This window comes from Schistocerca nitens, chromosome 8 (genome assembly GCF_023898315.1).
Source record: "Schistocerca nitens isolate TAMUIC-IGC-003100 chromosome 8, iqSchNite1.1, whole genome shotgun sequence".
In the NCBI taxonomy this organism is placed as follows: domain Eukaryota; kingdom Metazoa; phylum Arthropoda; class Insecta; order Orthoptera; family Acrididae; genus Schistocerca; species Schistocerca nitens.
In genome coordinates, this window is record NC_064621.1 from 324307206 (window position 1) to 324332976 (window position 25771).

The window sequence follows — 25771 nt, forward strand, 5'->3', positions numbered from 1 at the left end:
GCTGCCATCTCTCGTATTGTATAGCCCTTCCAAAATTTGTGTATGCGATTCACCCTTGACGACAATGACAAAGAATGAGTTTTCATAAATTCCTTTTGTTACTGCCATCATAGTAGGCAATCACGTGTGTAGGTCACTATAGCATTTTATGTTGTCAAATGGAAAGAGTTTGGTAGCCATAAAAAGCATTTTTTTCTATTTTTTGTATTTTTTTTACCAGCTCTTTTTGACACGTAAACATGAATAATCGAATGGGTGAAAAAAGTAATGAGACTTACAACACTGTGGACGACCAGACAACGCTGTATTGTACTGCTTGTGTAGACCCATGTTTTTGTTCCTTGCAATCCCTTCAAGAGCCTCAGTTCGACTTTCTGCTCTGTACAGCCATTACGTGATTTCTGAGAGCGCCAACAGTGAAGTCGTGCTTTTGTTGTGTGTTACGAAAATGAAAGAGTGGAATTTAGAGCAACGTTATGCAATGAACTTTTATGTTACATTTAAGGAATCCACTCGTGTGACTTTTGAAAAAGTTGAAACAAGCCTGTGGGGATCATTCCCTACACACAAGTTCTTCACTGGCACAAGTCATTTTTGAAAGACTAAGAAAAGTTGAAAATGAACCTCGCTCCGGGAGAACACCTTTTGTGATTAACGTCGAACGTGTGCATGCTCTTGTGAGATCAGACCGGCGTTTTACGATAAAGATGATGGGTGGCCTATTAAACACTTTCCCCGTACTTGAAACTTTGATCGAAGATTTGCACATACGGAAGTTTGGTGCGAAAAGGGCGTTGAAAAACTTTACAGGTGACCAGAAGTACAACCGAAATAAAGTGTACATTTATCTTCTTGAGAGTAGCGCCAATGATCATGAATTGTTCGATCGCGTAATCACAGGTGACGAACTGTGGTTTTATGAGTGCAATCGTGAGACGAAGCGATTAAGTGAGTAGTGGCACACAGAGAGGTGTCCTCGACTGAAAAAAGCTCTAACGAGGAAATCAAAGATGAAACCAATGCAGATTATCTTTTTTGACCGTAGGATTATCGTGCATAAGGAATTTATTCCTCCACCAAGTGTTTTACAAAGCTGTCCTTGAAAGTCTCAGGAAAAGGGCAATGGAGTAAGACCAGACATAGCAGATAAATGGATGCTGCAACATGACAACGTCCCATGTTACACAGCAACTTCTATCGTGGAATTTTTGACCTCGAAAGGCATTCATGTTGTTCCGCTGCACCCCCATTCACCTGATCTGTGTCCTTCGTTTTGCCTAAATTGAAAAAGTCTTAAAAAGGCGTCATTTTAGGACTGGAGAACATTCACAGGAATGTGACCTACATCACATAGGCCCTACCAGGAGAAGCCTTCAGCCGGCCGCTCTTGCCGAGGGATTCTAACCGCTTCAGTCCGGAAACGGGTTGCTGCTACGGTTGCCGGTTCGAATCCTACCTCGGGCATGGGTGCGTATGATGTCCTTAGGTCAGTTAGGTTTAAGTCTAGGAGACTGATGACCTCAGATGTTAAGTCCCATAGTGCTTAGAGCCACTGGAATCATTTGAAGCCTTTCAGTGATACTACAAAGACTGTATAACAGCCGAAGGGAACTACATTCAAGGTGACAGTACTGCTGTTTGAAAGGAGTAAAATACTTTGGTACATAAAAGATCAGTCTCAGCACTTTTCTCGCAAACCTATTACTTAAAACCTTTGAAGCGTCTCCTGCACAATATAAATGCATAATATTCTGTTGTGCAGACAAGATCGGAAACTTCCATGAAGAACGATCTGAATGCGTACCCAGACTTGTAGACAATCGTCCTTTCTGGTTTGTTAAGTTTACATGGGATTGTGCTTCATCATGACTTAAGAAATCCTCAAGAAGAGAGAGTCATCAAGAATTTCTGATTAAGTTAGTGAACGGGTTTACGATCGAGGCTGTCACAGACACCGAAGTATGTCTAAAACAGGATTTAACACGTGTCTGAACAGTGACAGTGCAGAGGTAAACATTTTAATAAGACATCCTAGATTACTGGTGACCCAGCTCACAGGAGCGTGTGAGGACGCTGCAAACGACGGCACGAGTGTTACGAAACTTGGAAGGACGGGACAACATTCGGCTGGTGGGGGAAGGTCGGCTGTGATATACGTCGCGTTCCATTCCAGGTCGTAGGAGCCGAACGGTTCGTATATAAAACAGCGCAAACGTAGCAGCAGCACACATCGGCCGCAGATTGCTGGGTTTCACGTCTCTCTCTTAGCGGCAGTGCAGGTCGTGGCTTACCGTTATGAAGCTGGTAAGTTTTGTCTCTTGTTACCTTGTCGTTAGTAGGGGAAGGTGTTGCACCTGGGATGGCCGTTGTGGACGAGCGGTTCTACGCGCTTCAGTCCGGAACCGCGCTGCTACTACGGTCGCAGGTTCGAATCCTGCCTCGGGCATCGATGTGTCTGATGTCTTTAGGTTAGTTAGGTTTAATTAGTTCTAATTCTAAGGGACTGATGACCTCAGATGTTAAATCCTGTACTGCTCAGAGCCATTTGAATTTGTTTTACCTGTATGATAGTGTACCTAGGAACGGCCGGTGTTTCCATCTGATATTAGAATCACACGAAGCATAGCGCGGGAGAGACCGCCACAAACAGCTAAGGACATTTTCTATTGTTTTATTTGTTATGAGACATGGAGTTGAGTTTTGTGCAGCGTTTGTATTACCAGTTCCACCTATCTAAATGCTGTATAATTATATTAAGGCTATTTGGTGGTTACTGTTAATTCTTCAATTACGTGGTCCTACGGCGACTGTGCATTTTGGAACCAGTTCCATTACGCATGGACGGTTACGCCATACTTCGTGAGTCGTGCACCATACTTTACAGAAAGTCTCTTTACCATGGAACACGTGATGTTTGCTAATGAACCGAGTTTCTTTGCGGTCGTAATAGTTCTTCCTGTCTCGAAACTAAAAATTCGTGTTAGCAGCCAACAGTCTCTATTTCAAAATATCGTCAACTTGTAACTGGTTTTTGATAATACACCTTAATGTGATTTCACTTACTGATGGCAGGTGTGACGTAAACAATGTAACACATACACTAGTAAATGCAACGTTGATTGTATTTTGTCGATTCCAGCACTTTTAAATATAAATTAGTTATCTGTTCCTAGGTAGATGACATTGTCGTACCGTGGAACGGTTTGTGACTTTTGGAAGGTTGTTACTTTTTTGGGGTGATTTTTGCAGTTTCAGGAAAAGACTGCTGCACTTTAAGTGAACGCTATCATTTAAAAAAGGGGTAAGACAATGCATTAAAATTCTATTACAGCGCTGGCTAGAAACGGAAGTCTGAAAAGTGTTCCGACGTACAACACTGTTTTCTAAATAATTATTTTTGATACTCTCTAGGACATTCAGCAAAGTTTCTTAAATCTGTATTTGGCCGAATGCCGTTTACTACATGCCGGAGCAAAGGCAATTAACTACTCAGAATAGACAAATTCTATTTTCCTTTGCACATACATATCTTTTACATTTACGTTTGTTAAGAAACTTTTCTGATCTTCCTGATAGTAAACAAAACATAAAAGTAGCTTTACTATTTTTAGATTTGCAGTTGAACATCTGCACTCAAGTAACTTATGAATGATGCATACTCTTCGTTCAGAAAAAGCTAACGTTCAAAACAAACTGGTTACAGCATAATGCATAAAAATCAAAACTACTGTAGTTGTCACCTTTTGCTTCCTTGGAATATTGTGAAAAGTAAATAAAACCAAGGAGCAGCCTAGACTGCAAGACTCATAATTTTTCATAAACCTGAAAAAACTTGTTGAGTGAATATTTTTATTATGATGCAATTTTCAATCGGACAGAATATTTTCAGGCTACGAAACATCATCTTGGCATTTGTATGAATAATTAATTATGATATCGATAATGAGTATATTGTTTCAACTTTAAACGAGCAACATCAAGTGATATTAACTATATGTTCTCACTTCAAGTGATGGCTGCTGTGACACTGACTATTAGTCTGGAAAGTCACAGATACGAAACGACACGAACGAGATGTACACCTTTGTCCTTTTACATAAAAATGCCAGTTTTGCAGGAAAACTTCTGTCTAGTTTGTAATGTGAGAGATGAGGTATTGGCGAGAGGAACGGTGTGATGATGGGTCATAGGTTGTACTCGGGTAGCTCAATTTGTTGAGCACTTGTCCGCAAAAGACAATGGTCCTGATTTCGAGTTCACGTTCGGTACACAGTTTTAATCTGCCAGGAAATTTCGTGTCAGCGCACACTCCGCTGCATAGTGAAAACTATTTCTGGGAGAAGCTGACTGCATACGGTTTCGTATTCTGCTATCAGTGCTGGAAGCGCTAGTGGAATCAATCAACTGTTGTACTTGCTGTGGCATGTTTTCCTCACATTTTGGTACATAGAGATGAAAGTCCGTCTTTTCAGAATATCTAGGGATGTGGACGTACTTCTTTTGGAGAGGTTCTTGGCACTTGTCGGTAGGGGAATTCCCAGTTTGGCACTTACCATGCAGAGCTTATCTGTTGACTTGCTGGGAACAGGTGAGCAGAATGCGAATTGGAAGTTATAGTTCTGTGGGGTAATCTTCGTAGTACGCAGAGGTTAAAGCTTCGATTCTGCAGAGATATGCAGGATAATACCCGCGTTCGTTTCACATTCTTATGATTGATCTTGTATGTCGTCCATAAAATTCTACCTTTAAATATGATGTACGTTTAGGAGTGTACTATTCTTCGTCTGGGAGGCTTCCCAGAATCAGCACCATTCATGAAAGTCCCCTTTTAGCAATGGTTATGAAGCCTGTATAAGGTATAAGCACAAAGAAAGGTAATTCTTCCGTGATGCCAGTGTTTGCTAATTGGTCTGTTACTTCATTGTCTCCGTTAGCGGGCTTCTCTTTGACCTAAGGGGGCTGCACTCTTTTCTACTCTTTGTATAAGCTGATTAGTTCCTATGTATCGAAGACTTACTAGTTCGTTTTCGAGTTCCGAAATTAACGTTCTGTATTTTCGGGGGCGCACCGCGAAGTTTTTAGTATCAGAGCAAACATTGATATTATGGAGTGCATGTCTGAGTGCCTTTCTCATTGCTACAAACGAGGCGTAAGCCTGCTCGTTTCAGGCGGAAGCTTCACCATGGCCCTGGTTCTTAGAGCAAGGTCTAAATTTAACGATAGCATAAGAGCAAGGCATAACCATTTCCGACATACAAACACTGAACAGTACATTAATATTACGAGAGTAGCCCAGAAAGTAATGCACAGCATTTACTTTTCTTCAGCCGTTATTTATTGAATATAATGAAAATTACACACACGAAAGAATGGTGTCTTATCCACACACCCTATTTTTCCACGTAATCTCCAACCCGTTTTATAGCCTTTCTCCAGCGTGAAACAAGTGCTGTATGCCCTGTCGCTACCAATCTTTGTCCTGTGGTGGACGCAATGCTTCACTGTACGAATCACCTCCTCATCGTCCTCTAAATGTCGTTCACAAATGGCATCCTTTAATGGCGCAAACATGTGGAAGTCCGAGGGACCTAGGTCAGGGCTGCCGGTGTGATAGCCGTGGACAGTCTCCCCGACAGCAGCAAATGGTAGAGCTCCGCCGAACTGTCTTCTGATGACCTCACCTTCGTGCCCAGCTGCTAACTGTACTTCTGTCGACAGCAGATGCTATATAGGCTATCCACAAGCGTTTGTAAATATTCCCCATAGTTCTTTCTCTGCAGTGAGAAATTCAATGACGGCACGTTGCTTGTAACGTACGTCACCAACAGAAACTGTCCTGCAGCTACACTGTTTTTTGCAAATGACGGAAACTGGGCGCCTGCGCTCAGGAGACTTCAGATACTAAATATTTAATTTCTAAGTCCGAATCAAGGTCACCCGCAGTGACAACTCACAGCGCCGCGCACGGAGACACGCACAGCACAGCACAGCGTGGGCGCCTGCGCTCAGGAGACTTCAAATACTACATATTTAACGTTTCGCATTCGTAGCATTGTTTCAGGCTGAGAAAAAAGAAATACGATACATTACAACACTTGTACACTACCATCAATGAACAGGACAGTCAGACTACCAATTCAGCTCCCATAAAGGGAATAACGTACAGAAAGAATAAGGCAAATATTGGTCCCAATGAAAGTGTACAAACTAATGGCCAAGTTATTAAATATCCTCTTGATCCGTTAGGACTACGGGAATCATGAGGCCGATGCTAAAATATTTGAAAAAGTTTCGGTAAGAAACTTAACGTCTATTCCGGAAGTGCCGGACATATGCTGTGGCTTAGTCCCAAGTTGTGTGACCAAACAGACGACGATGGAACCTCTATCACGGGAACAGTTCGTCCGTGTCGTAGTCAAATTCCGTTCGGCTGGCCATGAAAGATAAAACAGAAAATAAAATGCCTAAAGAAATGTGGTCACGCCATGCGCAACAACCAGTCCAGACTAGACCTAATGTAATCGTGAGGCGGGTACCTGACATAGAAGCCACAGATCAGTACATTGAAATACCAAAGTTACAGGTAGTATACAAAGATCAGCTGCAACAAATAAGACTTTCTCTTAGGATTCAGCGCTTTGGGCCACTCTGATCGAAACAAATTCTGAACGAAACGTAAGAAGCAATATGTGCTTATAGATGACCACAGAAGAACCATATTATTATTAATAACAAGGCTTTCACGCTAAGGTGAAAGGAATAAAACATTAAATATAGCCCCAGATGAGATTACTTGACGTTGTACAGAACAGTCATTTAAAAATACAAATATAAATTCACAACAAAACTTTAAAACCACTTAAGTGACAAGATTTCATTCCTAATGCAGAGCCACACAAATAAAAAGATTTATATACTTGTGGTAACTGAGTCATAACGCGCTTAATTTGTTGTATTGAATGTTACATACGATAATTGACCCCCCCCCCCCCCCCACCCTGGAGGCTAGCGTGCCTCAGCGATACAGATATCCGTACTGTAGGTGCAACCAAAACGGAGGGATATCTGTTGAGAGGCCAGACAAACTTGTGGTTCCTGAAAAGGGGCAGCAGCTTTTCAGTAGTTACAGTGGCCACAGTCTGGATGATTGACTTATTTGGCCTTATAACACTAACAAAAGCGGCCTTGCTGTGCTGGTACTGCCAACGGCTGAACGCAAGGGGAAACTACAGCCGTAATTTTTCCCGAGGGCATGCAGCTTTACTGTATTGTTAAATGATGATGGCGTCCTCTTGGGTAAAATATTTTGGAGGTAAAATAGTACACCATTCGGATCTCCGGGCGGAGACTACTCAGGAAGACGTCGTTATCAGGAGAAATAAAACTGGCGTTTATACGTATCGGAGCGCTGAATGTCAGATCCCGTAATCGGGCAGTTAGGTTGGAAAATTTAAAACGGGAAATAGATAGGTTAAAGTTAGATATAGTAGGAATTAGTGTAGTTCGGTGGCAGGAGGAAAAAGACTTCTGGTCAGGTGAAAACATGGCTATAAATACAAAATCAAATAGGTATAATGCAGGAGTAGGTTTAATAATGAATAAAAATATAGGAATACGGTTAAGATACTACGAACAGCATATTGAACGCATTATTGTAGCCAAGACAGAAACGAAACCCACGCCTACCACAGTAGTACAAGTTTATATGCCAAATAGCTCCGCAGATGAAGAGATTGATGAAATGTATGATGGGATAAAAGAAATAATACAGACAGTGAAAGGAGACTAAAATTTAATAGTCATGGATGACTAGAATTCGAAAGTAGGAAAACGAAAAGAATTAAAAGTAGTTGTTGAACATGGAATGGGGGTAAGGAATGAAAGACGAAGCCTCCTCGCACAATTTTGCACAGAGCATAACTTAATCATAGCTAACACTTGGTTCATGAATCATTAAAGAAGGTTGTCTACATGGAAGAGGCCTGGAGATAATGGAAGGTTTCAGATAGATTATACAATAGTAAGACAGAGATTTAGCCAACGGCATTTCCACAGTTGTAACACCGGTTCGCGTCAGATCACGGAAGTTAAGCGCCGTCGGGTTGGGCTAGCACTTAGATGTATGAATACCCGGTCTGCCGAGCGCTATTGGCAATCTGGGTGCACACAGCCATTCTGAGGCAAACTGAGAAGCTACTTGACTGAGAATTGCGGCTGCGGTCTCGGAAACTGACATACGGCCGGGAGAGCAGTGTACTGACCACATATCCCTCCATATCCTCATCCAGTGACGCCTATGAGTTGAGGATAACACGGCGGCCGGTCAGCACCGTTGGGCTTTCATGGCCGGTTCGGGAGGAGTTGAGTTAAGACAGAGATTTAGGAACCAGGTTTTAAATTTTAAGACATTTCCAGTGGCAGACGTGGACTCTGACCACAATCTATTGGCTATGAGCTGTAGATTAAAACTGGAGAAACTGCAAAAAGGTGGGAATTTAAGGAGATGGGACCTGGATAAACTGAAAGAACCAGAGGTTGTTGAGAGTTACAGGGACAGCATTAGAGAACGATAGAGCAGAACGGTGGACAGAAATGCAGTAGAAGAAGAACGGGTAGCTTTGAGGGATGAAGTAGTGAAGGCAGCAGAGGATCAAGTAGGTAAAAAGACGAGGGCTAGTAGAAATCCTTGAGAAACAGAAGAAAGGAGAAAATATAAAAATGCATTAAGTGAAGCAGACAAAAAGGAATACAAAAGTCTCGAAAATGAGATCGACACGAAGTGCAAAATGGTTAAGCAGGGATGGCTAGACGACAAATGTAAGGATGTAGAGGCATATATCAGTAGGGGTAAGACAGGTACTTCCTAGAGGAAAATAAAAGTGACCTTTGGAGAAAAGAGAACCACTTGTACGATCATCAAAATGCCAGATGGAAACCCAGTTCTATGCAAGGAAGGAAAAGCAGAAAGGTGGAAGGAGTATATAGAGGGTCTGTACAAGGGCGATGTACTTGAGAACAATATTATGGAAATGGAAGAGGATGTAGATGAAGATAAATGGGAGATACGATATTGCGTGAAGAGTCTGACATATTACTGAAAGGCCTAAGTCGAAACAAGACCCCGGGAGTAGACAACATTCCAGTAGATCTACCGATACCCTTGGGAGAGCCAGACCTGACATACTTCTACCAGCTGGTGAGCAAGATGTATGAAGCTGGATAAATAAACTCAGACTTGTAGCAGATTATAACAATTCTAATCCGAAAGTAAGCAGGTGTTGACAGATGTGAAAATATAATAAGTCACGGCTGCAAAATATTAACACGAACTCTTTTCATACGAATGGAAAAACTGGTAGAAGCCGACCTCGGGGAAAATCAGTTTAGATTCCGTGGAAATGATGGAACTCGTGAGACCATGCTGACCTACGACGTATTTTGGAAGATAGATTAAGGAAAGGCAAACCTACGCTTATAGCGTTTATAGACTTAGAGAAAACTTTTGACAGTGTTGCCTGGAATACTCTCAAATTCAGAAGCTGGCAGGGGTGAAATACATGGAGCGAAAGGCTTTTGACAATTTTTACAGAAACCAGATGGAAGTTACAGGAGTCGAAGGACATGAAAGTGAAGCAGTGGCTGGGAAGGGAGTTAGAAGGTTTGTAGCCTATCCGATGTTATTCTGTCTGTATACTGATTATGCATAAAAGGAAACAAAAGGAAAATTCAGTGTAGGAATGAAAATCCACGGAGAAGAAATAAAAACTTTGAAGTTTTTTGATGACATTGTAATTCTGTATGAGACAGCAACCAAGGACCTGGAAGAGCAATTGAACGGAATGGACAGTGTCTTCAAAGGAGGATATACTATGAACATCAACAAAAGCAGAACAAAGATAATGGAATGTAGTCGAATTAAATCAAGTACTGCTGAGGGAATTAGATTAGGAAATGAGACACTTAAAGTAGTAGATGTGTTTTGCTATTTAGGGAGAAAAACTACTGATGATAGTCGAAGTAGAGAGGATATAAAATGTAAACTGGCAATTGCAAGGAAATCGTTTCTGAAGAAGAGAAATTTGTTAACATCGAGTATAGATTTCAGTGTCAGGAAATCGTTTCTGAAAGTATTTGTATGGAGTGTAGCTATGGATGGAAGTGAAACATGGACGATAAATAGTTTAGACAAGAAGAGAATAGAAGCTTTTGAAATGTGGTGCTACAGGTAAATGCTGAAGATTAGATGGGTAGATCACATACCTAATGAGGAGGTACTGAATAGAATTGGGGAGAAGAGAAATTTGTGGTATAAGTTGACTAGATGAAGGGATCTATTGGTAGGACATGTTCTGAGGTATCAAGGGATCACCAATGTAGTATTGGAGGGCAGCGTGGAGGGTAAAAATCGTAGAGTGATACCAAGAGATGAATACACTAAGCATATTCAGAAGGATGTAGGTTGCAGTAGGTACTGGGAGGTGATGAAGTTTGCACTGGATAGAGTAGCATGGAGAGCTGCGTCATGCCAGTCTCTTGACTGAAGACCACGACAACAACAACGATAATTGTCCACAAGGGAGAGACCATAGCCAAATCTTTTAAGCTTCAACACATATACCACCTGCTTCCCTGTTTAAAAAATTGCTTGTAACAGACTATGCCAAGACTTCAGAAAACAAACAGTTTGACAAACAAATTAGTAAAATACAACTTATAAGTGGATGCATATTACAAGCGGAAATTTATTGGCGTGACAAATCACTTGACGTCTTTAATCGACTAACTGGCCAGTCGCCGAAAGGTTGTGCACCAAGAACATCAAAATCGCTTCATATCTGCGCCTGCTATCAGAGAACAAGTGGTGGAACATTTTGTTTTATCCCGCATCACTGGGCAAAGAACAGCAGCGTTCGGACTGGGCAATTACGGCCTCGGACTTTGGCTACTGTTAACATGAAAACACAAACAGCTGTGTTTGGAGTGGTGCCGTGACATGGAAGCATAGACTGCTGCTGTTTAATGACATCGCATTATGTTCTGCGATGAATCTCGGTTCTAAACTAACTTTGATGACCATCATCTGCGAGTATGTGGTCGATCTGGTGATATATCCTAATCTTCCAAAGTTCTGAAGAGGGACAGCGTGTTACCCCTGGTGACATGATAGTGATTGACTGATCTTTGATGGACCATTGGTACGTCACGGAAATCTCACGTCCTCACTTGTTATCTCACATCCGACGGAATCATAGTATCATTTTTAACACGACAGCGCTTGTCCACACGTGCACGTGTATCTATAAACTGCGTATGTTATGTTGAGTTAATCCCATGGCCAGCAAGTTCCCTTGATTTGTATAGAACAGAACAGGTCTGGAACCAGCTCGGATATCAACCCTGTCTCGTTGCCAGCATCCAGGATATCAAGAACCAGTCACAAATGCTGTTGGTCAGCACATTTCGAAGAGGAGGTAACGGATTTGTGATAGAATTCCCAACCGAACGAGTGCATGTATCCACTTCAGATTAGGTTGAGCGTCATACTGAAAAGTGGCCTGTGAAGTTTCACTTCGCCCCCTCTACTTTTGAGTGTTTCATTTTCCTAGTAAGGCAGTCACCTGGGAGGTCAATCTCTCCCATAGCTGGTAGAAGATGTCTGTCAATACGTGTTTCGCTTTTGTGGGTAAATTAATTAGCATGTGGTAATGAATCTCGTCGTATCCTGGGCCAGAGTCAGTATACTACCTTAAATCCGATTGTAGGTAATTGACAGTGAGTAGCTACGACAACACATTCTTCTGTGGAGAATCATCCGGTACCCATTGTGGAAGGAGTTCCGGAATTGCTGAGGGTTTGGCGTCGATTTGAGGAAATGATTTGTGGGCTGCAGTTCCGTGAAGTCATCTTTTTAAATTTGAAAATTGTAGGCCATACAGATGATAGAGGCATGCTCCTCTTGCAAAACTGTTTCCTGCGTTCTTCTTATGGTCTATTAGAGACTGTGGTGGCTGTAGCGATCATTTTGCAGTTTATATAGACCTCCCACTTTGAGATGAAGTTAGTGACTCGCTAAACGAAGTTCGTGTGGGCAGCACTGAACCAGTCACAACACTGTAGAATACCCCACATAAGAGAAATTTAACTGTTTGATTACGTCTGCTTCGAATGGAAAACCATTGCCTCAGTTTACCAACTGGCAGTTCTTCTCCGAGGTAACATGCTATGTGGAAAATGAATGCGTATTCCATTGATCATGTGCCTCTTTAACTACTGACGGAAAACGTCATATGAAGTCAGACAACCTCAGTAAAAGTTATACTTGTTGTAGGTTTTGGTGCTGTGTGCCCTCGTGTGTGTTGCTGCTGCCCAAGGTCGAAAACCGTCGGAAGCGGTTATCCTGGAGATGAGCCACGAGAACGACGGAATGGGTCAATACAGCTACGGGTAAGTTACCAGCTGGCATTGGTAGAGGTGCCACCATCTGTAGAAACACTAATGCTATTTTTAGCTGTCACAGAAAACCTTCGCCTGGTTTAACATACTCATTAATGCTGATAAACCTTTCGGGATGTGAGGTCGTATTCCAAGAAACTCTTCTGTTCCTGACGTTTCGTCCAGGACTGTGCTGGACATCCTCAGAAGTGCTCCTCCACTGAGTGCTGCCGATAGCGCAGCAACAGAGAAGTTACAGATTTTGTGACATTTTACTAGTTCCTAACAAGGCGCGCATTACATAGTTTCATCTGTGTGCTTTAGTAGTTCAGTTTTAGAATTTCTATGTGTCATTGTAATATTTTAGTAGATGCAGTCTCGCGCTTTCTTTTGCGCCGGAAAGTAACCGATTCTGTGACATTTTACAAGTTCCTAACAAGGAGCGAATTAGGTAGTCTCACCTGTGAGCTCTGATAGTTTAGTTTCCCAATTTCTGCGCTTTAATATAAATTCCTAGACACAGTTCTTGCGTTTCCGTCAGTATCTATAGTAGAGATTCGTAGCTTGTGTCGCTCGTCATTTGTTTCTCTGTGTAGTGCAGTTTTCCATCGTCTTCAGTCAGGTTAGGAACTGTGAATGTTGTGTGCGGATACGAGCTGAGTTGGTGATACTTTGTTCTTAGCTCTGGGCTGCGTTGGCTTTGATTACACAACTTGAGGCGACAGTGTTTGGACATCATTGTTGTGGTCCGGCCGTGGAAATCCGGCGGACGTCCAGCACGACACACGAGTCCACCGATCGGTCCGTACCGGTGTCGAGCCCTGTTACTGCTCACGTTGAGTTTGACCCCTCACCTTTGGGAGGTCGCTTTAGGACGTGGCAGGCTGCGAAAACTTGGTGGGGTGGGGGATAAACATAAGGCATCCCCGGTTAGTCTGACAAACAAGTTCCCATGCTCTCCACGGCTGACGATCTCTGTCAGCCAGATGCAGTCGCTTCTCTCTCAGCCTGCAGTATCCGAGCAGTCACAGAGGGTGGCTGGAAGTTCCAATATTAGGTGGGTTAGGGGGCCCCTAAGGGCTGAACTAAATCAGTTGCTGCCGAGAGTATTACATTAGGCAATGAGGCACCAGAAGTAGTGAAACAGATTTTCTTCCTTGGGCTGGAAAATAAGTGACGATGGACAAAGTAGGGTGGATGTAATATGCAAAGAGGCAATAGCGAGAAATTCATTTGTGAGAAAGAGAATCATTTTAACATCTAAAATAAATTTAAAGCTTATTTTCCTGGAGGCATTGACGTGGAGTAAAGCGAAACAGGGGTAATAAACAGCTCAGCATACTATCAGTACGATTCGAGAAAAACTGCATGGTGCTGAAGGTGCATCTGTAGCTTCTTCTCAAGGGGGATATCATAAAATTGTGGCCAGAAATTCTCTTTTTGCACTTTTGTCTTTTCTCTCTTAGAGCACAAAAGCCGTATGTCATCGAAATGTGAGAGCAACAACACTTTTTTTTTCAAAGTACAATACATTCTTGTTCTTAGTTACCAGTTCCACAGGTCAAATTTACAACAAACGTTATGATGTGGAATGTCTCAACAGAACACAGAACTCTTAATCAAAACTAAGTAAACAGATAAAGATTGACAAATTATCTCCAGTCAAGAATTCCGGTACGGCACAGAGAGAGTTCTTACTGAGAAAACACTTTAATATAGTCTTCAAAAAATTTCCGCTGTCTGTCAGACAATTTATTTCTATGGTTAGATTGTCAAAGAACATTATAGCCCCATATTTCACCACTTTCTGTGCCAAAGCTAGATTCATTAAATAGCAATACTGATTGTTTTATTCTAATATTGTACTTGTGAATATCTGTGTTACTCTCAAACCCATACGAAATGTTGATAAGAAATGTCACAAGCAAATAAATATGCTGTGGCACTGTCGGTAATATTCCCAGCCACTTAAACAGATATTGTGTGATTATACTTCTTGCCTAAGGTAGTAGTTACCATAGAATACTAGTCCATAAGACAACAATGAATGAGAGTACGTTAAATTAGAGATTTCTATATCCCCAAAGTTGGCAGTTCGTCTTATGTCAAAAGTAGCCGAACCTAAACGCTGTAGCAGGTGTGCTACATAGTTTTCCCAGTTCAAGATTTCATCAGTACCCTCACCTAACGACTTAACAACTTTGCACCTTGTTTATTATTTGTTGTTTGTTTCGTGTTTAAGGATAATACGAAGTGAGATTTTGCTGACAGTATAAAACTGGTTGAACAGGGTTTTATCAAGATATAACTCCAGCCCATTTGTGCAGACCCATTCAGTAACTTCAACAAAAGCATCACTTATTATACTCTCTGTTGCTACTTGTTTCTTCGGCTTCGTAACTATGCTTGTATCATCTGCACAAGGACTAATTCTGCACCCTGATTCAAATGAAAGGCATATAATTTACATTAACTAGTGATATTTTATTATTTAGAGATTATATTGTGTGCTGAGTAAATGTATAAATAGCTGACTTAGTAGAATGGCTCTTTTGGAATCCAAACTCTGAGTGACTATGGGTCCCATTACTACGCAGGTGGGTGACAATCCTGGAGTACATAACCCTCTAAAAATATTAGAAAATGATGTAAGAAGAGACAGTCGGCGGCTATTATTGATAAGTGTTGACTCATCCTCTTTATAGAGACACATAACAATGGCAAATATTTCTGGAAAAATTCTCAGACTTAATGATACATTACATAGGTGGCCAAGAACATGTAGTCACATCTTTTTAGATATTATTCCCACCATAGGAGCCTATGTTTCAGATAAAATGACAAAGTTTTGATTCACCAATTGCCTTCTTCGCCGTAGTGTTTTTCTTTCTTTGGTGAACAACTTGCGTTGCGCCAATTTTCTCTCCTATTTGTAAAAAGAGATTGTTAAAAGTATGTTACCCACGGGCCTTCCTTTACCATGTTTCCATTCGCGTTGGCAAAAATGCTGCTTCCTAACTAACGCTGCTGATTCTTGAGGTACTTTTCTACCACCGATTATCTACACTCTTTATTATTGGGCTCTTAAAATTTTATTTTAACTTTATTCCCGTTTGTCCCACATACTTTTGCTCATAATCCTAAAACATTGTTTCATAAACTTCTCTTTCCCAATCCGGTTCTCACCTTGCCAGTCTTACGTGTCATACTCGGTTCGAACTTGTTGTCCGTTTTCAATGGAATTTTCACCCCTATGCCGTTGAATACCCTCGCCAGTTTATTTGATGTAATTCTCTAGTATGACAAAACACTTTATTTTTGCGGATTTCTCTCTTTTAGTTGCTTTCTGTGACCAGCCATTGCATCTATCGTATCTATTGAATACACCTCAAAGCAATTTTCTAACCCTATTTATAAAGTGTTTTCACTCCTTTGTTCTCATGTGAAGGGTAGCAGTATGGTATTAGCCTTACACACTGCACTTTTTAAGAATACAATTTTGTATTTATTGGGTCGGCATAAAGTCTTACATGGTTTTCCTATATCATCCTATCTCAAGCTTGTTAATTTTGTCCTCTGTCCTCAAATCCAGATAATTTTCGTGTATTTCACTTCGAAGAAAAAGGGTGGTTGCAGTTACATTTAGTGGAAATAGCGTCAGCGTGTTATGCGAAAAGTCAGAAGTATCCAAAGTGAATTTTTATATCCACCTTAGCTATGTTCTCCTCGAGTGTACTTAGTGGTTTTAATATTTCCTTTTGTTCATTCTATACGGATGACAACAATTCAAAGCAAGTGCAATACTAATTATTCGATTTTCTTAGGACCTGACACACAGATTATAATCAAATGGCTCTCAGCACTATGGGACTTAACTTCTGAGGTCATCAGTCCCCTAGAACTTTGAACTACTTAAACCTAACTAACTTAAGGAAATAAAACGCATCCATGCCCGAGGCAGGATTCGAACCTGCGACCGTAGCGGTCGCGTGGTTCCAGACTAAGGCGCCTAGAACCTCTTGGCCACACCGTGACAATTAGTGTTCAATGTTTTACTGTTCACGGTAGCACAGTTGCGGGCTGAGATATGTACGTTACAGGATCCTACGGTCTTTGGAAGGTAAGCGGCTTCATTTCATAACTGAGTTGTGTGGGAGTGTTATGCGTCAGCATGATGATATGTCCAAGGAATAGTTTCATATATTTGAAAATAAATGTTTTCTGCTGAATTTTTACTTTTGACAGTGACTAGTAGTAAAGTGATATTAAGATATATAGTACTACAGGGCAATACAGACATATTTACATGGGTGTCATTATGTGTAGTACTGTGACGTAATGATTTGTCTTTTCTTGTTTTAAAGCACTTCACAATTGGATAACGCAGTCCAGAAACATTTTGTGGTATCTATATATCACATATTTCCAACAACTCTAGCACAACATAACCAGCAACGACATACAGACTGTCATATCTTTCTCGTTCCATTTTGGAATGATGTAAGATATTGATTGCCAAGTACGAGTTCAACCCATTGTACTATGCACAGTCGCTTCCAAAGATGTTATGAAGATGCACAATGGCTTCCCAAGATTTTATGAAGAAGCACAGTCCGAAAAATTAATAAATGGATGGTCGAAAATATCGGAACTGTAATAAAAGAGAAGTTGACGAAGATAATATTACAAGATTTTAACAAATTTCTGCGAACGAATGCTGTACATAGCTGTCAGTAGCGTTTATTTTCTAGGTACATCTGAACTGGAGTTGCTGCTGGCTTCATATCAAATGCTTTCTGTAACGTGCCTAAATAATGTCCAGCCCATCTCAGATCTACTGATAACGTTAGGTGCTAATTTTTTTTTTTTTTGGTCATCAATCTACTGACTGGTTTGATGCGGCCCGCCACGAATTCCTTTCCTGTGCTAACCTCTTCATCTCAGAGTAGCACTTGCAAACTACGTCCTCAATTATTTGCTTGACGTATTCCAATCTCTGTCTTCCTCTACAGTCTTTGCCCTCTACAGCTCCCTCTAGTACCATGGAAGTCATTCCCTCATGTCTTAGCAGATGTCCTATCATCCTGTCCCTTCTCCTTATCAGTGTTTTCCACATATTCCTTTCCTCTCCGATTCTGTATAGAACCTCCTCATTCCTTACCTTATCAGTCCACCTAATTTTCAACATTTGTCTATAGCACCGCATCTCAAATGCTTCGATTCTCTTCTGTTGCGGTTATCCCACAGTCCATGTTTCACCACCATACAATGCTGTACTCCAGACGTACATCCTCAGAAATTTCTTCCTCAAATTAAGGCCGGTATTTGATATTAGTAGACTTCTCTTGGCCAGAAATGCCTTTTCTGCCATAGCGAGTCTGCTTTTGATGTCCTCCTTGCTCCGTCCGTCATTGGTTATTTTACTGCCTAGGTAGCAAAATTCCTTAACTTCATTGACTTCGTGACCATCAATCCTGATGTTAAGTTTCTCGCTGTTCTCATTTCTACTACTTCTCATTACATTCGTCTCTCTCCGATTTACTCTCAAACCATACTGTGTACTCATTAGACTGTTCATTCCGTTCAGCAGATCATTTAATTCTTCTTCACTTTCACTCAGGATAGCAATGTCATCAGCGAATCGTATCATTGATATCCTTTCACCTTGTATTTTAATTCCACTCCTGAACCTTTCTTTTATTTCCATCATTGCTTCCTCGATATACAGATTGAAGAGTAGGGACGAAAGGCTACATCCTTGTCTTACACCCTTCTTAATACGAGCACTTCGTTCTTGATCGTCCACTCTTATTATTCCCTCTTGGTTGTTGTACATATTGTATATGCCCCGTCTCTCCCTATAGCTTACCCTACTTTTTCCAGAATCCCGAACAGCTTGCACCATTTTATATTGCCGAACGCTTTTTCCAGGTCGACAAATCCTATGAAAGTGTCTTGATTTTTCTTTAGCCTTGCTTCCTTTATTAGCCGTAACGTCAGAATTGCCTCTCTCGTCCCTTTACTTTTCCTAAAGCCAAACTGATCGTCACCTAGCGCATTCTCAATTTTCTTTTCCATTTTTCTGTGCATTATTCTTGTAAGCAGCTTCGATGCATGAGCTGTTAAGCTGATTGTGCAATAATTCTCGCACTTGTCAGCTCTTGCCGTCTTCGGAATTGTGTGGATGATGCTTTTCCGAAAGTCAGATGGTATGTCGCCAGACTCATATATTCTAAACACCAACGTGAATAGTCGTTTTGTTGCTACTTTCCCCAATGATTTTAGAAATTCTGATGGAATGTTATCTATCCCTTCTGCCTTATTTGACCGTAAGTCCTCCAAAGCTCTTTTAAATTCCGATTCTAATACTGGATCCCCTATCTCTTCTAAATCGACTCCTGTTTCTTCTTCTATCACATCAGACAAACCTTCACCCTCATAGAGGCTTTCAATGTATTCTTTCCACCTATGTGTTCTCTCCTCTGCATTTAACAGGGGAATTCCCGTTGCACTCTTAATGTTACCACCGTTGCTTTTAATGTCACCAAAGGTTGTTATGACTTTCCTGTATGCTGAGTCTGTCCTTCCGACAATCGTATCTTTTTCGATGTCTTCACATTCTTCCTGCAGCCATTTCGTCTTAGCTTCCCTGCACTACCTATTTATTTCATTCCTCAGCGACTTGTATTTCTGTATTCCTGATTTTCCCGGAACATGTTTGTACTTCCTCCTTTCATCAATCAACGGAAGTATTTCTTCTGTTACCCATGGTTTCTTCACAGCTACCTTCTTTGTACCTATGTTTTCCTTACCAACTTCTGTGATGGCCCTTTTAAGAGATACCTAGTGCGCTATTCCTTATTGCTGTATCTATAGCGTTAGAGAACTTCAAACGTATCTCGTCATTCCTTAGTACTTCCGTATCCCACTTCCTTGCGTATTGATTCTTCCTGACTAATGTCTTGAACTTCAGCCTACTCTTCATCACTACTACACTCCTGGAAATGGAAAAAAGAACACATTGACACCGGTGTGTCAGACCCACCATACTTGCTCCGGACACTGCGAGAGGGCTGTACAAGCAATGATCACACGCACGGCACAGCGGACACACCAGGAACCGCGGTGTTGGCCGTCGAATGGCGCTAGCTGCGCAGCATTTGTGCACCGCCGCCGTCAGTGTCAGCCAGTTTGCCGTGGCATACGGAGCTCCATCGCAGTCTTTAACACTGGTAGCATGCCGCGACAGCGTGGACGTGAACCGTATGTGCAGTTGACGGACTTTGAGCGAGGGCGTATAGTGGGCATGCGGGAGGCCGGGTGGACGTACCGCCGAATTGCTCAACACGTGGGGCGTGAGGTCTCCACAGTACATCGATGTTGTCGCCAGTGGTCGGCGGAAGGTGCACGTGCCCGTCGACCTGGGACCGGACCGCAGCGACGCACGGATGCACGCCAAGACCGTAGGATCCTACGCAGTGCCGTAGGGGACCGCACCACCACTTCCCAGCAAATTAGGGACACTGTTGCTCCTAGGGGTATCGGCGAGAACCATTCGCAACCGTCTCCATGAAGCTGGGCTACGGTCCGGCACACCGTTAGGCCGTCTTCCGCTCACGCCCCAACATCGTGCAGCCCGCCTCCAGTGGTGTCGCGACAGGCGTGAATGGAGGGACGAATGGAGACGTGTCGTCTTCAGCGATGAGAGTCGCTTCTGCCTTGGTGCCAATGATGGTCGTATGCGTGTTTGGCGCCGTGCAGGTGAGCGCCACAATCAGGACTGCATACGACCGAGGCACACAGGGCCAACACCCGGCATCATGGTGTGGGGAGCGATCTCCTACACTGGCCGTACACCACTGGTGATCGTCGAGGGGACACTGAATAGTGCACGGTACATCCAAACCGTCATCGAACCCATCGTTCTACCATTCCTAGACCGGCAAGGGAACTTGCTGTTCCAACAGGACAATGCACGTCCGCATGTATCCCGTGCCACCCAACGTGCTCTAGAAGGTGTAAGTCAACTACCCTGGCCAGCAAGATCTCCGGATCTGTCCCCCATTGAGCATGTTTGGGACTGGATGAAGCGTCGTCTCACGCGGTCTGCACGTCCAGCACGAACGCTGGTCCAAGTGAGGCGCCAGGTGGAAATGGCATGGCAAGCCGTTCCACAGGACTACATCCAGCATCTCTACGATCGTCTCCATGGGAGAATAGCAGCCTGCATTGCTGCGAAAGGTGGATATACACTGTACTAGTGCCGACATTGTGCATGCTCTGTTGCCTGTGTCTATGTGCCTGTGGTTCTGTCAGTGTGATCATGTGATGTATCTGACCCCAGGAATGTGTCAATAAAGTTTCCCCTTCCTGGGACAATGAATTCACGGTGTTCTTATTTCAATTTGCAGGAGTGTATATTATGATCTGAGTCTATATCTGCTCCTGGGTACGCCTTACAATCCAGTATCTGATTTCGGAATCTCTTTCTGACCATGATGTAATCTAATAGAAATGTTCCCGTATCTCCCGGCCTTTTCCATGTATACCTCCTCCTCTTGTGATTCTTGAACAGGGTATTCGCTATTACTAGCTGAAACTTATTACAGAACTCAATTAGTCTTTCTCCTCTTTCATTCCTTGTCCCAAGCCCATATTCTCCTGTAATCTTTTCTTCTACTCCTTCCCCTACAACTGCATTCCAGTCGCCCATGACTATTAGATTTTCGTCCCCCTTTACATACTGTATTACCCTTTCAATATCCTCATACACTTTCTCTATCTGTTCATCTTCAGCTTGCGACGTCGGCATGTATACTTGAACTATCGTTGTCGGTGTTGGTCTGCTGTCGATTCTGATTAGAACAACCCGGTCACTGAACTATTCACAGTAACACACCCTCTGCCCTACCTTCCTATTCATAACGAATCCTACACCTGTTATACCATTTTCTGCTGCTGTTGATATTACGCGATACTCATCTGACCAGAAATCCTTGCGTTCCTTCCACTTCACTTCACTGACCCCTACTATATCTAGATTGAGCCTTTGCGTTTCCGTTTTCAGATTTTCTAGTTTCCCTACCACGTTCAAGCATCTGACATTCCACGCCCCGACTCGTAGAACGTTATCCTTTCGTTGATATCAATCTTTTTCTCATGGTAACCTCCCCCTTGGCAGTCCCCTCCCGGAGATCCGAATGGGGGACTATTCCGGATTCTTTTGCCAATGGAGAGATCATCATGACACTTCTTCAATTACAGGCCACATGTCCTGTGGATACACGTTACGTGACTTTAATGCAGTGGTTTCCATTGCCTTCTGCATCCTCATGTCGTTGATCATTGCTGATTCTTCCGCCTTTAGGGGCAATTTCCCACCCCTAGGACAAGAGAGTGCCCTGAACCTCTATCCGTTCCTCCGCCGTCTTTGACAAGGCCGTTGGCAGAATGAGGCTGACTTCTTATTCCGGAAGTCTTCGGCCACCAATGCTGATTATTTATCAAAATTTAGGCACTGGCGGGGATCGAATCCGGGACCAAAAACATTTTGATTATGAATCAAAGACGCTACCCCTAGACCACGCGTTTAGTTATGTTCAGATATATCGTGATCGAAAACTGCTTTAGCAATTACGATACCCTGTTAACCGTTGCACTGTATCACAATTCCTACCTTCCGGCCAAATTTCGTTCAATTTTTTCATTTCTTTGTAAGAACCTTCGACACCTCTCGGAAAGGATACATCGTTTTATTATAATTTTCCGAATACTGTCAATGCTTTCTAGGTAGAAGTACCTCTTCGTAATCAAATAAAATTGTACTTGGAGACAGTGTTTTGTTAAGTAATCGACTCTATTGGCACTTCTCCGTCAATGACCTTTATTAAATATTTTATTGGTTTGTTTAATTTTATTTAAACGCATCTCTATTACTACTAGATGTTTAACTCCGACTTTCATCTTCTCTGTGTTCTCCGTACCGAAAACATAACAACATAGCTCACTCTTTACAATCTGATACAATTTTCTCCCATTTTCTTAGTCATCTCTGGTTAGGTTTGTTAACAAGGTCGTGATACTTGAATTTCCATTTTTCTGATTTTCTTTAAATGTTTGCAAAAATAATTTCTGTTATGACGACATATGAAATGTTTCCGCGTGGTATGATGCCATTGACACTGATGTCCAAGATCACTAAACGTACTTCTGACATCTCATCGTGACTGTTTTTGAAACACAGTGTCCTGGTATTACATTATCTTTCAAATTTATTGTTACTTGCAGCTTTTGCGGAACAGACGTCGATTAGTTGCAAGTTTTAGCCCCTTCTGAATTTTTCATTTCTCTGGTAGCATCCGCCGTCGCCTACATGAAAGCATAAAGATGCACAGTAGCCTTACACGGGAATGAGAGTACTTAATACTGACATAAAATTGAGAAAGGTGTTCTTCCACGTGAAATTTACAATGAGAAAGCTAAAAGTGTTAAATGGAGAAATTTACAAGATGTGGAGTTCAAGCAAGCCGTTAATAATGAGAGTAAATGAAGTATTGAACTGTTTAGGTGCTAGGTGTCGTAGGCGATGTACGAAGTCCCTGAGAATCGTTACGAAAAACAGGATGAGTTACCGAAATACGGACTTACAGTAAAAGTAAACAAAAAAGGTGAAGCTAGAAAGAGCAACAGAGGGGAAAATTAAAGATACTCAACTGTAGACGAATACTGGGCCTCGAGAAAGAGATTGTGAAAGTCTTTTGGTGCAGTAGAATGAACAAATTCACATAAATTGATAAGTTCAAAGTGTGTGAAGTGTACGTCAAACTAGCTGAAAGAATGATAACGTGAATGTAAACGTTACATTCTCCACCGTTTACCACTGAAAGGTAATTTACTGTTCAGTATCCTGCCGAGACAAAGTACTTTGGAGAGAGAAGTTTGTAAGTAATTGGCAGTGGCCCACTTCAGAGATTCATTGCCCTGGTCAGCTAAAGTGATTTAGGGGTTCCATCGAAAACGTAAATGAGGATGGTCAAGTGGAGATTTGTGTCCTGCGTCCTCAGTCTGCGGAAAGCTAGGCAGTCAATGCGTCACTGACACAGCACTCCGTCCCACAGCGACGAAAGTTAAGAGAAAGGGTAACTTATCCGCGAACGTGAGATTTAAATGTTCCGGCATAAGAGTGTCGACAGCAGTGCTAAGGAACAATAATTGCGTTCTTATAACATGTTTTTTTATATAGAAATTAGCCAGTACACTGCCTCTAAGAACTTGAACACGAGAGATCTGCGGATAACGAGGTATATATCTTTCATGCACTGGGAAGAAGTACATGTAAAGTAAGTGCGCTGTTTTTAGGTGATTAGAGGACTATGGGTAATTTATGAGTGACTGTTTGCTGTGAGTTATTTTCATGCACACAAATATCGTAATATGACGGACACTGCAGATGATTCACTCTACCGGTCAAAAGCCTTTGATCATCCGCGATAAATATTATATACTTTATATCATTATACACACATATACGAAATAAATAGACCATTAAATATTTTTCTCTCTATATCATTTAGTACAACAGAATATGGTTTGGAGTCTAGCCTTGTCAGGGTCTCCACCCATTACCTTGAGAACTGCTGCACGAAGCATCAGTCCAACACGTCTATAAACTATTACACTTATCTTCAACATTAGATGACCTCAGTGTTCTGGACTCCTCACAAATTCCCTCTGTAATAGTTCAAGGGGATTTATGTCAGCTGACTGACTTCACCTAATCACGTTCTTCAGCTCCCCACATTTGTATTGCCATACGCTCTGTACGATTCAGAAGCGTATTGGGATCACTGTCCTGCTATAGAACAAACCCACGACCAATTAATTCCCCTTCCTGGTGGAGATGCATTGTTGAGCAGCTTCCTGTAAAGTATTCCTTCTTTAATATTCCACTAATTCACACTAGATTACTGGCCTTATCACCCGCAAAACACCACCAAACTACGATCGACCTTCCACCATGCTTCACCGTTGGTGTCACCCACTGACTCTTCTTACGTTCTCCACGAAATCAGCGAACAAACATTCGACGATGGCTTCCAAATACTTTTCAAAGGTAAGTTCGTCCTTTCTTGTTGTTGTGGCCACAGCTATCTTTTCACCTTATTTTAATTGTGTAATAAAGGTTTTTCGACCGCTATTCGTCCTTTTAAACCCTGTTTACGAAGGCGGCAATACTGTTGAGACAGAGATTGGAGCTGATCGCATACTATTCACTTCCTTGCGAATTTCAGTTATAGTGGTAGTTCTCTGACGTTTAATCTCTACACATATGAACGGGTCATTCCTGTACATGCTACTCGGTGTCTTACATGTCGCGAAATATTTGCATTGGCAGTAACTTGCTTGAAGTACTGCAATTTATACACCACTCTACGCCAACTTTTGTTGCTACTCTCCTAGTAGAACAGCTGTGAAGATGCGGAGCTGTGATTACAGCACCTTTCCATTCCAGTCTCCTTCCATCCACGTGTGAGGTAATACGGTACGAACCAGATCAGTTACATCAACACCCTGCTAGAGACACACAATGCACTGTAAACTAATGCGAATTGGTTGGTACAAAGAAAGCTGAACGAATGAGATCTATAAGAATAGAGTTGTCTTAGGTAAGGGTACGCCAGATTTGTTGCGGATACTCATGTAAATGCCACTCTATATGAACAACCACTCAAATACATAATAGAGGCGCTTGGCCTTTACATGATTATACTTGTGTCATCTTAAAGGGGGACACGATAAAATATTCAAAAAGAAACCCCTGTTTCAACTACAAATCCATACTTATGGTAGGTGATCGAAAACATTTGCTTGTTGTGCATGTTTCGATATTGTTTCGAGATATGAGAGCATCGTTGTAGGGACCTAAAAGTACGTGAAGCGATCGATGCGGTAACGGGGTAAGATATGGCGAATTCTGGAAGATGACGGTCCAAGTACCAGTCCAATCATCCGCATTTAAATTTTTCGTGATTTCCCTAAATCACTTAAAGACATTTTGCGACATGGGTCCTTTTGAAATTCGTATATCCTTCACCATCGTTCCGCACTTCGAATTTGTGCACAGTTCTTAATGACCTAGAGATAAACCCTTGTCGTACTTCCTATTTTTGTCGAGCACATAGAACAGTACAGCTTCGCAGCAACACTGGAATGATTTAACGTTGGTGACGTAATATAAAAACTAGTGACATACAAGGCACATCATCAGGCAGTCTTTTACTTTGCTCGGGAGATGGCTCTTGGGCCGAGAACCTTGGTGTAGTGGTTTTGATTGCATGTG

The 25771-nt window shown here is 42.0% G+C and overlaps 1 protein-coding gene across 1 annotated transcript in view; it reads left to right on the plus strand.

The window, feature by feature from the left end:
- The first annotated feature begins 2198 nt into the window (after nucleotides 1-2198).
- Nucleotides 2199-25771, plus strand: part of LOC126199118 (endocuticle structural protein SgAbd-6-like) — a 30924-nt gene continuing 7351 nt past the window's right edge. The window contains exons 1-2 of the mRNA XM_049935874.1: nucleotides 2199-2304; nucleotides 12329-12444. Coding sequence (XP_049791831.1) covers nucleotides 2296-2304; nucleotides 12329-12444 — 125 coding nt within the window. The 5' untranslated portion in view covers nucleotides 2199-2295. The remainder of the gene's footprint in view (nucleotides 2305-12328; nucleotides 12445-25771) is intronic.